We start from the raw sequence: 14538 nt of genomic DNA, 5'->3' as shown, positions 1-14538 counted from the left end.
GCAACCAAAACAGCACAGAAATGTAATTATTTCAACATGAGAATTGAGATTCTGGAGCACAATTCTGTGTCGAGGGGTGAATTCTGTGGCAAATCCTGAAACTGTGTAATCAGGGAACATATGGGACCCTGACCATAAGTCTTTCTGTGAATTTAAATTATCATCTATCCCAAATGGCAGCCAAAGAATCCTGGCACACACATAAAAGACCCATAAAAGGCATAGGAACTGTAAAACTGAGTAGCATCTCAAACAGATTCCTAACCTACAGGCTATTTCAAAAAGACTTGGTATAAGCCAACTAGGTTTTTATCAGGTAGAAGGCAAAAAGCTTATATTTCTCCATCTTTGTTGAATCCATTTAGCTTCTTAAGGCTTTCACAGAAAGCAATTTAGTACCCAGAGTTTCACTGGAGACTCACTAAGTGTGACTGAAGTCTCAATGCAGCTTAAAACAAAAATGATACACATATTTAAAACAAGGCTGTCCATATATGTAGCATGTAGTGTACAGAGACTCTCAGCATTATATTCTACAAAGTACTGAAAGATTTAATATTAGCAGCCTGTAAAAGTGAGATGAGGAAGTGGACTGAATCTCAGTTGCTTCCTCTTCCCACTTAGTTCCCACCCTTATCAGGGTGAAAAGTTCTAGGAGTCCAACTCTGCTCCTCAGTACTATGTTATTCTGTCAAATCTTTACATCTTGTGATTCCACCATCTTGGCAAGTGTCTTCTTGATCCTCAAGGCTGTAAGTCTAGAGGCAGGATTGTGGGCCCAGCATTCAGACATTAACTTCAACACTGCTCTTAAACACTGAAAATTAAAGAACAAAAAGGATAGTATTGTAAACAATAATGACTGACAGTTGAAATGGCACAAGTTTTAAGGAGGACACTGGTGAAACTAGTAAGCCAAAAAGGTTAATTCTTTTTAATATTTTGTTAATTTATTTACACTATACTTTGACAATTATTTCCCCTGAATAAAGTAACATGGGTATCTCCAACACTGATTTGATTTAGAAAGTGTGCCTTAGTTACAACACAACATCAAACTGGTGCTCTTTCTTTTGTTTTATAAGAGCCGAGGGATTCATTTACATTTCTATTTACTGCCTGAATTAAAAAATGGAAGAGGACTATAAAGTTTCAGTGGGTCAGGCTAACATCCCATAGCAGAGTAATGAGGTGTCATACAGTGTACCCATTGTTTCTGACCAGAGGGAAGGTTGGCATGACAAATGGTCAAATGGGAGAAATCAGGGCATTTCCAAAAGAAAAAGATAATCTCTGACAGGGTGGGAAAAGAAGTACTATAGCATGCATATAGCTGTTATTTCAAGCAGGTAGATCATATTATTTATCCACTAGCCTCAATAGTATCCATTTAAAGACCAAATATTCCTGTTTAACCCATAGTTACATAGAATGATAAAAAACCCTGCACCTCATGGGAGAATGTTTATTACATAGTAATGCTGAATTGATAATAAAATATATGCATTTTCTAATCTTGATCACAGTGTAAGGTAATTCACACCAATTTGGGAGAATGTGTGACAAGACTAGTGAACATTTGAAGGCTGCCAACAGTCTTTGGAACCCTACCTTAAAAGGTTTACTCAATTTCAAGCACACTGAAAATAAATGCAAAATTTTGAACACAGTTTTTTGTGCCTCTTAAACAGCAAATTAATGTAACAGGGATGGCCAAACTGCACCTCGTGAGACGCATGTGGCTCTTTTACCGTTAAAGTGTGGCTGAAGGAGCCCACCAAAATTGGGCTGTGTGTTCTGCACTGCAGCAAAGTGGTGGGGCTAGGGGCTTCTGCCAGAAATGACTGGTGCCTGCTGAGAGTATGGGGTGTGTGTGTGTCACAATTTCAAGCCCCTCCCGCCTCCCCGCAACATCTTGAATTATGCAGCATGCCCTCCCTCTTACTTTCAGTGGCCCCTTCCATTAGAGCCCAGGTGCTAGCTCCATGTGGAGAGGCAACAGCAAACACCTGGGAACTGTAGGAAGGGGCCGCTGCTTTAGCGCCATGGGGAGAGGAGGCAGCAAAAGCAGAGGCTCTCCCTGCAGTTCCCAGCTGTTTGCCACTGCCACTCCCCATGCCTACAGCTCCCAGCTTGCCGGCTCCAGCAGCTGCCGTGCAGAGGGAACCCGATGACTTCATATGCCCAAGCGGAGCCTGCAAACCATAGCAAAAATCTGGGGGAGCATGTAAACCCATGTGCCACCCCCGCACATACGCATCTCCTCTGGCTTCTGCCCAGTGGGGAGGGGTGGTCTTGGGGCTTCAGTCCCATGTGACTTGCCTGCCAGTGCTTGGGGCTTCAATATATAGCAGCATATCTGAACTAGCACTACCTTCAAACTAAACATTGGAAATTATGCAGCCTGAGCTACAGTTACCCTTAATAAATGGGCATTTTAATCCCATTATTATTTCACCTTTTTCTGGTATACTGACCCTAGAATACCACTAATTCTCCTAATGGAGCTCAGGTACACAATGAAAACAGGAACAATGCAAAACCTAATGATACTCTATATGAGATCTCTCTGAGTAAAAAGGAAAATGAAGGTTACTTACTTGTATCCAGAGTTCTTTGAGATGGACTATGCATATTCCCACTCATGGGATGCTCTGACCAGCACAGCCTGAACGGTAGAACTCTAGCCAGCAGTGTTCTCTGGAACACTCATTTCTGTCCCTCAGCCCTCCCATCAGTGAACATTAAACCTTCCATGGCAAGGATATAAAAGGGGTATGGCGGCCAGCTGCCTCAGGTCCTTTTCCCATGGCCTCAGGTCCTCTGACAGGAGGACTTCAAAGCAGAGAGGAAAGGTGTGCAGAGTGTGAGAATATGGAGAGTCCATGTCGAACAACTCCAGTTACAAGTAAGTAATCTTCATTTCTTCTTTGACTATCATCTGCATATTCCCACTCACAGGACAGTCTAACTATGGCAACTCTGACCCAGGATGGTGGGACCATGGAATCCCAGTAAAATGAGAATTGCATTGCCAAATTTTGCATCTGATCTAGGTTTTAAGTCTAAGGAGTAGTTCCTAGTAAAAGTGTGGATTGTACACCACATTGTTACTCTTTATGTTTCTATTAAAGGAATATGTCTAGCGAATGCAACAGACACTGCTTCTGATCTAGTAGAATGAGCTCTAATTCCTTCAGGAAGACAGGAATTCATCAGCTTATAAACTTCAATACATAACCTAACCCATCTTGAAAGAGTTTGTACAGTGACCTCTCCTCCCATTATTCCTCTTTTCATAAGAAATAAAGAAATTGGGAGACTGCTGAAAATGCTTAGTTCTATTTAAATGAAAACTAAAGCCCTTCTAACGTCTAGCACATGAAATCTAGTCTCCTCATCTTGAGTGTGAGGCTCGGGGAAAAAAAGCTGATAGATTTATAGAAAAATATAAGACTCTTGGGTGTGTACAGAGAATTCCGTTATCCTTATGAAAGACAGTAAATGACGGGTACAGCATTATCATCACTTGTAATTCACTTATGCGCCTTGCAGAAGAGATAGCTATCAAGATGACTGTCTTAATAGATAAAGAGATCAGCATCAAATGAATGTTTCATTAACTGTGTAGGTACTATGTTTAAATTTGAAGATGGTATAGGATATCCAACTGGTGGATAAAGATTATTAAGACCTTTCAAGAATCTTTACATCATGAGTAAAAACTAATTTACCATCCACAGGGACATAGTAAACTGAAATTGCTGCAAGATGAACCTTGACTGGTGACAAACAGAGACCAACACTTTTAAATAGGGCTGTTGATTAATCGCAGTAAATTCATGCAATTAACTAAAAAAAATCGCAATGAAAAAATTGTGATTTATCGTGCTGTTAAACAATAGAATGCCAAATGAAATTTATTAAATATTTTGGATGTATTTCTACATTTTCAAATATATCAATTTCAATTACAACACAGAATACAAATAATAATAATAAATGGAGATATGTCTATCTCATAGAACTGGAAGGGACCCTGAAAGGTCATTGAGTCCAGCCCCCTGCCTTCACTAGCAGGACCAAGTACTGATTTTGCCCCAGATCCCTAAGTGGCCCCCTCAAGGATTGAACTCACAACCCTGGGTTTAACAGGCCAATGTTCAAACCACTGAGCTATCCCTCCCCCCAGTGTATAGTGCTCACTTTATATTATTTTTATAACAAATATTTGCACTGTAAAAATGATAAACAAAAGAAATAGTATTTTTCAATTCACCTCATACAAGTACTGTAGTGCAATCTCTTTATCATGATACTGCAACTTAAAAATGTTGATTTTTGTTACATAACTGCACTCAAAAACAATGTAAAACTTTAGAGCCTACAAGTCCACTGAGTCCTACTTCTTGTTCAGCCAATTGCTAAGAGAATCAAGTTTGTTTACATTTATGGGAGATAATGCTGCCCACTTTTTAATTATGTCATCTGAACGTGAGAACAGGCGTTCTCATGATACTGTTGTACCTGGCACTGCAAGGTATTTACTTGCCACATGTGCTAAAGATTCATATGCCTCACCATACTTCAGCCATCGTTCCAGAGGACATGCTTCCATGCTGGCGACGGTTGTTACAAAAATAATGCGTTAATTAAATTTGTAACTGAACTCCTTGGGGGAGAATTGTATGTCTCCTGTTCTGTTTCACCCACATTCTGCCATATATTTCATATTATAGCAGTTTCAGATGATGATCCAGCACACAATGTTCATTTTAAGAACACTTTCACAGCAAATTTGACAAAATGCAAAGAAGATACCAATGTGAAATTTCTAAAGATAGCTACAGAATTCAAGCTAAGATTTAAGAATTGGAAGTGTCTACAGAATTCGAACCACCAAAAAAGAAAATCAATCTTCTGCTGGTGGCATCTAACTCAGATGATGAAAATGAACATGCGTTGGTCTGCACTGCTTTGGATTGTTATTGAGCAGAACCCATCATCAGCATGGATGCATATCCTCTGGAATGGTGGCTGAAGCATCAAGGGATATATGAATCTTTAATGCATCTGACATGTAACTATCTTGCGATGCCAGCTACAACAGTACCATGCAAATGCCTGTTCTCACTTTCAAGTGACATGGTAAACAACAAAGAGGCAGCGTTATCTTCTGCAAACGTAAACAAACTTGCTTGTCTGAGCGATTGGCTGAACAAGAAGTAGAACTGAGTGGACACATTCTAAAGTTTTATGTTGCTTTGTTTTTGAATGCAGGGTTTTTTAGTACATAATTCTACATTTGTAGGTTCAACTTTCATGGTAAAGAGACTGCACTACAGTACTTGTATTAGGTGAATTGAAAAATACTATTTCTTTTGTTTTTTACAGTGCAAATATTTCTAATAACAATAAATATGAAGTTTGCACTGTACACTTTGTATTCTGTGCTGTAGAAAATATCCAAAATATTTAAATAAATGGTATTCTATTATTGTTTAACAGCATGATTAATCGCACTTAATTTTTTTAATCGCGTGATCAACTGTGATTACTTTTTTTAATCACTTGACAGCCCTAATAAGAAGTAAGATAGAATATGTAAGTAATCAGAGCTGTATATGGATCTACATCAGTGGTTCTCAACTTATTTATCCTTGTGGGCCGCATATGTGGGACCCCCAACCCTGGGGGGGCAAGCTGGCAGCACCGGCCCTGACCCCGTTGAGAGATGAGGGAGGCACATGAACATGCTAACAAACACTTCTAGCTAGAGTTCTATTGGTCAGGCTGAACGGTCAGTGCATCCCATTAGTGGGAACATGCACAGGACACCTGAAGAACTGTGCAGCACTACCAATGAGATCTCTCCATGAAAAAGCAATGGGGCCACTAATGATCTACTCCATCCTCTCCTCAGGTCTACAAACACAGTAGTATCATCTCATATTCCACAGTGTTGAAAATGTCTGATATATCCAGTATGACAGAAAAAAATATACTGAGGTTTAGTGTGATAAATTGCATTAAAATGACATGTTTAATTGTAGGGCCATTCAAAAACACAGGAAAATATTAAAGCCTAGCTCTAGATTGGTTTGGGGTGAGAATGTGACCATGCAGTTGGTTGCTGGTGAGGTATTTCTCCTTCCCATCCAGATGGGTATATAAAAAGATCAGGCATGTAAAAGCGCTACCAGTTGTTCTCACACATTAGTATTTTTATTGTGGTCAGAGATATTTCAAAACATTAGAATGTCCAATTTTGTGGCCTACTCTACTTCCATTTCAGAAAACTTTTGGGAAAGACTAAAATACTCTTATTATATATTAGGGGCTAAAGCTAAACTCCTCCCATTTCTCCCTTTTGGTGTACTTACTTCATCGCTATTCCATCTGTTAGATACCACTGGGCGTAGGCGCTTGACGCACACCACCTCTCTCATATCTTCATAAGATGGATCATTCGGCACCATGTCATAATATGGCAACTGGTACTCTTCAACAATACCTGAAATGTATGTGAAAGATCAGGGTAATATATATGCAAGAACAAACTAAATCCATAAATCTGCTCCTAATCTAAACTCCTAACTAGCCAAGGAAGCTTAAATTAACACAAAATTCTCTTGTCAGCAACTTAAACTCATCAGTGGTTGAAAACTACAGGTAACACAGAATTGTACATAATATCACTTGCTGAAAATTTATAGTTGATGGTGGACATTTAGGACTAAATGCTGACTTAATTACCTGTAGTCCCACTTAATGTTTGGAGCTATCTATCCTATTACATACTACAGAGCTACTCCCTACAACAGAGGAGTGCATACATGCATATCTTCCACTTTATTCCAAGACTGCCTGTAATCTTCCTATTTCACCTAGTTTACCACATCCAAGAAGTGTACTTCACTGAACATATAAAGACAGATCACTGTCCCAAGAAGATGCAGTCTAAATTAGGATGAGAGGGTTACTCACCTTGTACAATAACTGAGGTTCTTCGAGATGTGTCCCATCCACTTTATGTGCTTGAGCATCCCTGTGCTTGTAATCGGAGATTTGTGGTAGCAGTGCCTGGTTGGGTTGCACATGCACAGTCCCCATCTTGCGCTGCCTCAAGCAGTTAATTGGCGCTGTGCGACCAACCTCCTCTCTGTTCCTTCTCTACTGCAGCGCATGAGCGTGAAACTCTGAAGTAGAGGGGCAGAGGGAGGGTAGTGGATCACCCACAGGGACATATATCTCAAAGAACCTCAGTTACGGCACAAGGTGAGTAACTCTCTCTTCTTTGAGTGACGTCCCTGTGGGTGCTCCACTTTAGGTGACTTTAGAGCAGTGCCCTCCAGTGGAAGGGAGGGACTTTGGAGTTGACGTTGTGGCAGAGGATAATACAGAGTCTCCAAATAATGCATCAGATGCTGCAGGCTGCTCTAATGCGTTGTGCTGCATAAATGTATGGGTAGAGGCCCATGTCACAAGTCTACATAGGCCAGAATGGGAACACTGTTCAGAAAAGCGATCAAAGTTGACACTGCCCAGGTAAAACGCATGCAAATCCCCATAGGGGGTTGCAGGTCCTGTGGCTGGTAACACAGTTTGATGCATTCTGAAATCCATTTGGAGATCCTGTGTTTGGATATGGCATCTCCTTTTGATTGTTCCAGGACTGAAACGAATAATTTTGGGACTTGCGGAATGACCTTGTTCTCTCTGTGTAAAAAGCCAGGGCCCTGCGAACACTGAGGATGTGAAGTGTGCATTCTCACCTATCCTTATGTGGCTTAGGATAGAACGTTGGTAAGTAGATGGGTCGGTTGAGGTGGAATGAGGAGGCAACCTTAGGTAAGAACTTTGGATGCGGTCAGAGTGATTTTGTCTTCGGAAAATACTGTGTAGGATGAATCAGCCATGAGGGCCCCTAATTCCCCCACTCGTCTTGCAGATGTAATGGCGACTAGAAAGGCCACCTTCATTGACAGGTGGAGAAGTGAGCAAGTGGCTAGTGGCTCAAATTGGGTATCTGGTGATGCCCCAGAGAACTAAGTTGAGGTCCCATAGCGGCATGGAAGTGTTGAGGCTTTTCAGAAAATGTTTGGTGGTATCTTATGGTGGAAAGCTGCTATGGCTGAGAGATGTACTCTGATTGAGCTAATACATAGGTCTGATCTCTTAAATTCATGTAGGTAATCCAGAATCAAAGGTAAGAGGGCAGATACTGATGTGGTCTGCTTCGTGTGACACCACGAATCAAAGTGTCTCCATTTGTGTAGGTGTGTGCAGCAGGTATATTGGTCAGTGAGTACTTATTAAAATGTTCTGTACTTCTTTGGAGCATGTCATTTCAGGTCCCTGGAGCCATGGAGCAACCACGTTTTGAGATGGAGTGTCTCCTGGTTCGGGTGCAGAGTTCATCTCGAGTCCTGGGACAGGAGACAAGGTAGGAGAGGAAGGGTTTGAGGTCTGCACACTGACATTCTGAGAATGTAGAGGAACGATGTTTGACAAGCCATGCAGGGGCTCTCACTATTACTGTGGTCTTGTTTGCTTTGATCTTGGGAGGCACTCATGCCATAAAGGGAATGGAGGGGCGGGGGAGGAGGCATATAGGTGGGAAGCGTCCTCCATTTGATGAGAAATGCATCTCCCAAAGAGTGATGGGCCATGCCAGCCCTGGAGCAAAACAACTGGCATTTGGAGTTGTACTCCATTGCAAAGAGGTCTACTGTGGGGAATCCCCATTATTTGACTATGTTGTGGAGAACCCTGGTGTCAAGTTCCAATTTGTGGTCCTGAGAAAAATTCCTGCTGAGTGCACTTGCCCGTAGTGTTTTGACATCTGGGCAGGTACGCTGCTATAATGTGGATGTTGTGCTGGATGCACCAGTGCCAAAGTCACATGGCCTCTGCACACAGGGAATATGAACATGAACCCCCCCTTGTCTGTTTCTGTAGAACATGCATGCCAAATTGTCCGTGAGTATTTGTATGGTCTTGTTTCTGAACATGAGTAGGAAGGTGGTGCATGCATTGCGAACAGCTCTAAGTTCTAGCAGGTTTATGTGATGCCAGGCTTCTGTTCGGGACCAATGACCTTGAGCAGAATGTGAGTTCAGATGTGCTCCCCAACCTATGAGGGACGCATCCGTCGTAATAGTCAATGTAGGAGGGGCTTGGGCACTCTCAGGCATACATTGTGTGGTTGCGTTCACCAAGACAGAGAGTCTTTTACTTTGCTTGGCATTGTGAGGCGTTTGTTTATACTGTGTCTTCGTGAGCAATAAGTTGTACAGAGCCAAGCTTGTAGGGTTCGCATATGTTGCATATGTCGCATGTTGAGCAATGAAGGTCGATGCGGTCATGTGACCCAGTAATTCCAAACAAGTCCTGGCAGTTACCTGGCGGCTGTTGAGTGATGTGGCAATCAGATTCATTCACTAAGGGTTAATTTCTATTTATTTGGATTTTTTTGGAGACCTAATTGCGGAAAGAGGCCTATTGTTTGTTGGGTAGCCTCCATTGCTGCTGGTCAATTTGCTGTTTATAGTAGGCAATCATCCAGATATGGAAATATCACGATTCCTTTTTTGCAGAGGAGCGCAGCGACTACCGCGAGTACCTTTGAGAAGACTTGGGGAGAAATGGACAGACCGAAGGACAGGACCTTGTACTGGAAGTGATCTGGTCCGAGAATGAATCGGAGAAACCTCCAATGTGATGGGTGAATCATTATGTGGAAGTATGCTTCCTGGAGGTCAAGGGCTGAAAGCCAGTCCCTTCTTTCTGACACTGGGATAATGTTGGCCAGCGTCACCATCTTGAAGTGCTGGTTTCTGACGAATTTTGTTGAGCCGTCAGAGATCGAGAATGGGTCTCCATCCTCCTGTTTGTTTTGTGTGTCAGAGGTAGTAATTTAAGCAGAAACCCGTCCCTTTGTATTTTGTTGGTACTGGTTCTACTGCTCCTCGCCGGATGAGGTGGGTTACCTCCTGTAGCAACAGATCTTTGTGAGAGGGGTCCCTGAACAGGGACGGGAAGGGTGGGTAGGTATGGAGTATCCAATTTCAATTATCTCCAGCACCCATCTGTCTGTAGTGAGAGATTGCCAAACTGGGTAATAGGGGAGTTAAACGGTTTTCAAATGGCTGGGAGATGGTATTAGTTTCCAGTGTTGAAAGTTGTGGGGGTCTCGGGTCCTCGACCAATGTCGATGAGACGCAGTAGACTGATTTGACAGTTATAGTCTCCTGGGGGGTGGGGTGGGGGTCACTGTTTCTGGGCTTGTGGCTTGTATTTCCTGTGTGTCTGTGCAAATTGAGTGGACCGGAAGCTCTGTGGGTTATAATACCTTCCTTGTCTTCTATTTATCCTAGGAGTATAGATACCCAGGGACTTCAGAGACTCCCTTGAATGGCAGGTCCTCCATTGTTGCTTGCACTTCTTTGGGGAAGCCAGAGAGATGCAGCCAGGATGCCCTCCTCATTACGATCATGGTGGCTGTGGATCGTGCTGCTCTATCTGCAGAGTCTAGGGCAGCTTGCGATGCCACCCTGATGATCAGTTGGTCCTCGGAAATGAGTGCAACAAATTGCTTTTTTTTCCCCCTCAGGGAGAAATTCAATAAAATCTGATAGTGTGCCATAATTTGTGTGGCTGTATTTGGCTAATTACGTATGATTGTTTGCCCCTTTCATTAACAGCATCCACTACCAGGGACCTTAGTGTGGGATGTGAAAAAAGAAAAAGTGGTTACCTACCTCTCGTAACTGTTGTTCTTCGAGATGTGTTGCTCATGTCCATTCCAATAGATGTGTGTGCGCCGTGTGCACGATCGTAGGAAGGTTTTTCCGCTAGCAGTTCCCGTCAGGTTGGCTGTGGAGACCCCCACAGGCGGGTGTATATAGGTTCCTGCTGACCCGCTGCCTGCTCAGTTCCTTCTTACTGGAATACCCCGACAGAAGGGAGGTGGCCGGGATTTGGAATGGACATGAGCAACACACCCTGAAGAACAACAGTTAAGAGAGGTAGGTAACCATTTTTTCTTCTTCGAAGGATTCCAATAGGTAACTTCCAACCAGTTCCCCCGGGGGGAAGGGTCGGAATTCACCTGGTTGCTGACTGCAGGACTGCCCTGCCAAAGGCTACATTGTCCCTCGCCTGCTGGGTAACGGCGTAGTGTGACGTGAAGGTGTGGATGGAAGACGACGTTGCTATCTTGCAAATGTCCTGGATAGGGACCTGCGCCAGGAATGCTGTAGATGATGCCTGCACTCTGGTGGAATGCGCCGTAAGCAGAAGGGGTGGAATTTTAGCCAGGTCGTAGCAAGTCCTGATACAGGACATGATCCATGATGAAATGCGCTGGGACGAGATCTGGAGCCTCCTCATCCTTTCTGTGATTGCAATAAAGAGCTGTAGTGACTTACAAAAGGCTTTGTGTGCTCAATGTAGAATGCTAGGGTATGCCTAACATCCAGGGAATGGAACATGTGCTCCCTGTTACTGGCATGAGGTTTAGGAAAGAACACAGGTAAAAATATGTCTTGTTCACATGAACCTGGGAGACAGCCTTAGGCAGAAATGCAGGATGAGGGCGTAGCTGCACCGTGTCTTTATAAAAGACCGTATATGGTGGTTCGGAAGTCAGCGCTCTGAGCTCGGATACCCTTCTGGCCGAGGTCATAGGCACTGACTCCGTGGGTGCTCCGGAGCTGGAGCATCCACGGGGAAAAAAGCTTCTCATCCCACCCCCTTCCCCAGCTCACCTCTGCCTCCTCCCCTGAGCACACCGTGTCTCCGCTTCTCCAGTGCTTGCCGCAGTGAAACAGCTGTTTTGTGGCGTAACAAGCTGTGAGAGGGAGGGGGGGAGGAACAGGAACGTGGCGCACTCAGGGGAGAAGGTAGGGAAGAGGCGGGGCCAGGGAGGGGGTTTGGGGAAGGAGTCCAATGGGGCAGGGAGGGGGCAGAGTTGGGGCATGGACTTTGGGGAAGGAGTTGGAAAGGGGGCAGGGCAGGGGCAGAGTCGGGGCAGGGCTGGGGGTTGAGCACCCACCGACGCCAGGAGAAGTTGGCACCTATGGCCGAGGTTATGGCCACCAGAAAGGCCACTATCCAGGAAAGGTATGACAGAGGGCAGGTTGCCATGGACTTGAAAGGTGGCCCCATGAGTGCGGACAGGACAAGGTTGAGGTTCCACTGGGGAACGGGCTGTTGTACCTGGGGATAAAATCTGTCTAAGACCTTGAGAAACCTGCCCACCAGGGGATTATCGAACACTGACCCACCCACTGCCCCTGGGTGAAAGACACAGATGGCAGCAAGGTGTACCCTGAGAGATGATACTGCTAACCTTTGCTGCTTAAGGTATAACAGGGGAATTGGAGCTAGCTGTGATTCAGTTCCCCTTTGCCGAGACCAAATGGAAAAATGCTTTCACTTTGCCAAGTACGTGGTACGAGTGGAGGGTTTTCCCAGAAAGACCTTCCTCACTGGGTCCAAACACTGAAGCTCAAGAGGGTTCAGTTTCCATACCATGAGGTGGAGGGACTGCAGAATGGGGTGCTGCAGATGGCCGTGGTCCTGTGTGATTAGGGTCAGACAGACACGAACCACCACTGGTCTGTCCACTGAGAGGTTCAACAGCCTGGTGAACTAGTGCTGGCAGGGCCACGCTGGTGCTATGAGGATCAAGGAAGCCCTGTCCGGGCGAGTCTTGAGGACTCTGTGTCTGAGAGGGAAGGGCAGAAACATGCACAGCAGGTGACCCGTCCATGAAAGGTGAAAGGCATCCGTGATGGAGCCTGGGCTGTGGTTCAGGAAGAAGCAGAACTTCTGGCACTTCCTGTTGCTCCGTGTCACAAACAGGTCTATGTGGGGAGAGCTCCACTTCTGGAAAATTGAGCGTGCAATGTCCAGCCGGAGGGACCGTTCATGGCCGTGAAACCAACGGCTAAGGCAGTCGGCTAGCTCGTTTTGTGCCCCCGGAGGGTGCGACGCCTCAAGGTGTATCGAGTGGATAATGCAAAAATCCCACAGCTCGAGGGCTTCCTGGCACAGGGGAGAGGAGTGAGCACCACCCTTTTTGGTTATATAGAACATCACTGCAGTGTTGTCCCTCAGCACTGACACACGTGCCCTGCAGGCAGGCCTGGAACGCTTGGCATGCCAGACGAACCACCCTCAGCTCCCTTACATTGATATGCAGCGATAGTTCTGTATGGGACCATAGGCCTTGGGTCCTGATATTGCCAGGTGCGCTCCCCAATAGCATAGGATGGGGTTTGGCAAAGGGTACTCCCGCACAACTTGTGGTTGCTGCCACCAATGGATGTGACGGGGGAGGATAACTATCATGTCCAGCAGGTCCCTGTGCCAACCATGCCTGGAGGGACCGAAGGCATAACCTGGCGTGCTGAATCACGTATGTGCAGGATGCCATATGCCCCAATAGTTTCATGCAATCTCTGGCCATGGTTGTGGGAAACCGGTGAAGGTGCTTGATAATGTCCGTGAGTGCTTGAAAGTGCAGCTCCAGCAGGAATGCCCTGGCTTGCATGGATTCCAAGAGAGCCCCTATGAATTCTATTCTCTGCATTGGGGCCAGTGTGGATTTAGGCACGTTCAATATGAGGCTCAGCATGTGGCCCAGGCCAGGGACACATGCTCTGCAGCCCATGCTTGGGACTCGGCCTTGATAAGCCAGTCTTCTAGGTATGGGAATACTTGCACCTGACTTTTGTGGAGGAAGGCTGCCACGACTGCCATACACTTGGTGAATACCCAGGGGCCACCGAGAGCATGAACGGGAGCACCCTGAACTGATAGTGCTGGCTACTGACCATGAATCTCAGGAATCGTCTGTGGGCCAGGTTAACAGATATATGGAAGTATGCATCTGTCAAGTCGATGGTGGTATACCAGTCCCCCGGATCCAGGGAAGGAATGATGGTAGCCAAAGAGATCATGTGAAACTTCACCTTCCTTACGAATGTGTTGAGATCTTGCAGGTCCAGGATAGGCTGGAGCCCACCTTGGACTTGGGAATGAGGAAATAGTGGGAGTAGAACACCTTGCCCCTGAACTCCTGAGGAACCTCCGTCGCCCCTAGAACGAGGAGCAATTGCACCTCCTGCAAGAGGAGTTGCTCGTGAGAAGGGTCTCTGAAGAGGGACGGGGAAGGAAGGGTGGGAGGGAACACAATTAGATAGAACATCCCACCCCTACCATGCTGAGGACCCAACGATCTGACGTGATCTGGGACCAAGCATGGTAGCAGCGGGAGAGTTGATTCACAAAGGCGGGGGGGGGGGGGAGGATCCGAGACTGAAACCAATGCTCCGTCCTCAGGTGCATCTTCAAAAGTTTGGCTTCGGGCCAGGGGGCTGAACCCTGGCCTTGGCCTGAGGAGGACTGTGGTGGGCGCCTCTATTGTTTCTGCCCTGTCTCCTTGGCGAGTCTCGGAGGCCCAGAATAGAAGTGGGACGGGGGCTGAAGCTTAAAAGCTTTCTCTGAGGTGCCAGGGTATGGATCCCC

General features: G+C 45.5%; 1 protein-coding gene across 4 annotated transcripts in view; it reads right to left on the bottom strand.

The window, feature by feature from the left end:
- Positions 1–531: 531 nt before the first annotated feature.
- The window catches only part of BMPR1A (bone morphogenetic protein receptor type 1A), a 192147-nt gene continuing 178140 nt past the window's right edge, over positions 532–14538 (bottom strand). For all 4 annotated transcript variants that reach the window (XM_039547800.1, XM_039547801.1, XM_039547799.1 and 1 more), the window contains 2 exons: positions 6384–6514; positions 532–817 (listed from right to left, as the gene is read on the bottom strand). In XM_039547800.1, the coding sequence (XP_039403734.1) occupies positions 692–817; positions 6384–6514 (257 nt within the window). In that variant the 3' untranslated portion in view covers positions 532–691. The remainder of the gene's footprint in view (positions 818–6383; positions 6515–14538) is intronic.

This window comes from Mauremys reevesii, linkage group 7 (assembly GCF_016161935.1).
Source record: "Mauremys reevesii isolate NIE-2019 linkage group 7, ASM1616193v1, whole genome shotgun sequence".
NCBI classification, from domain to species: Eukaryota; Metazoa; Chordata; order Testudines; family Geoemydidae; genus Mauremys; species Mauremys reevesii.
The sequence above is the reverse complement of the archived record's forward strand: the minus strand, read 5'-3'. Positions and strand labels throughout refer to the sequence as shown.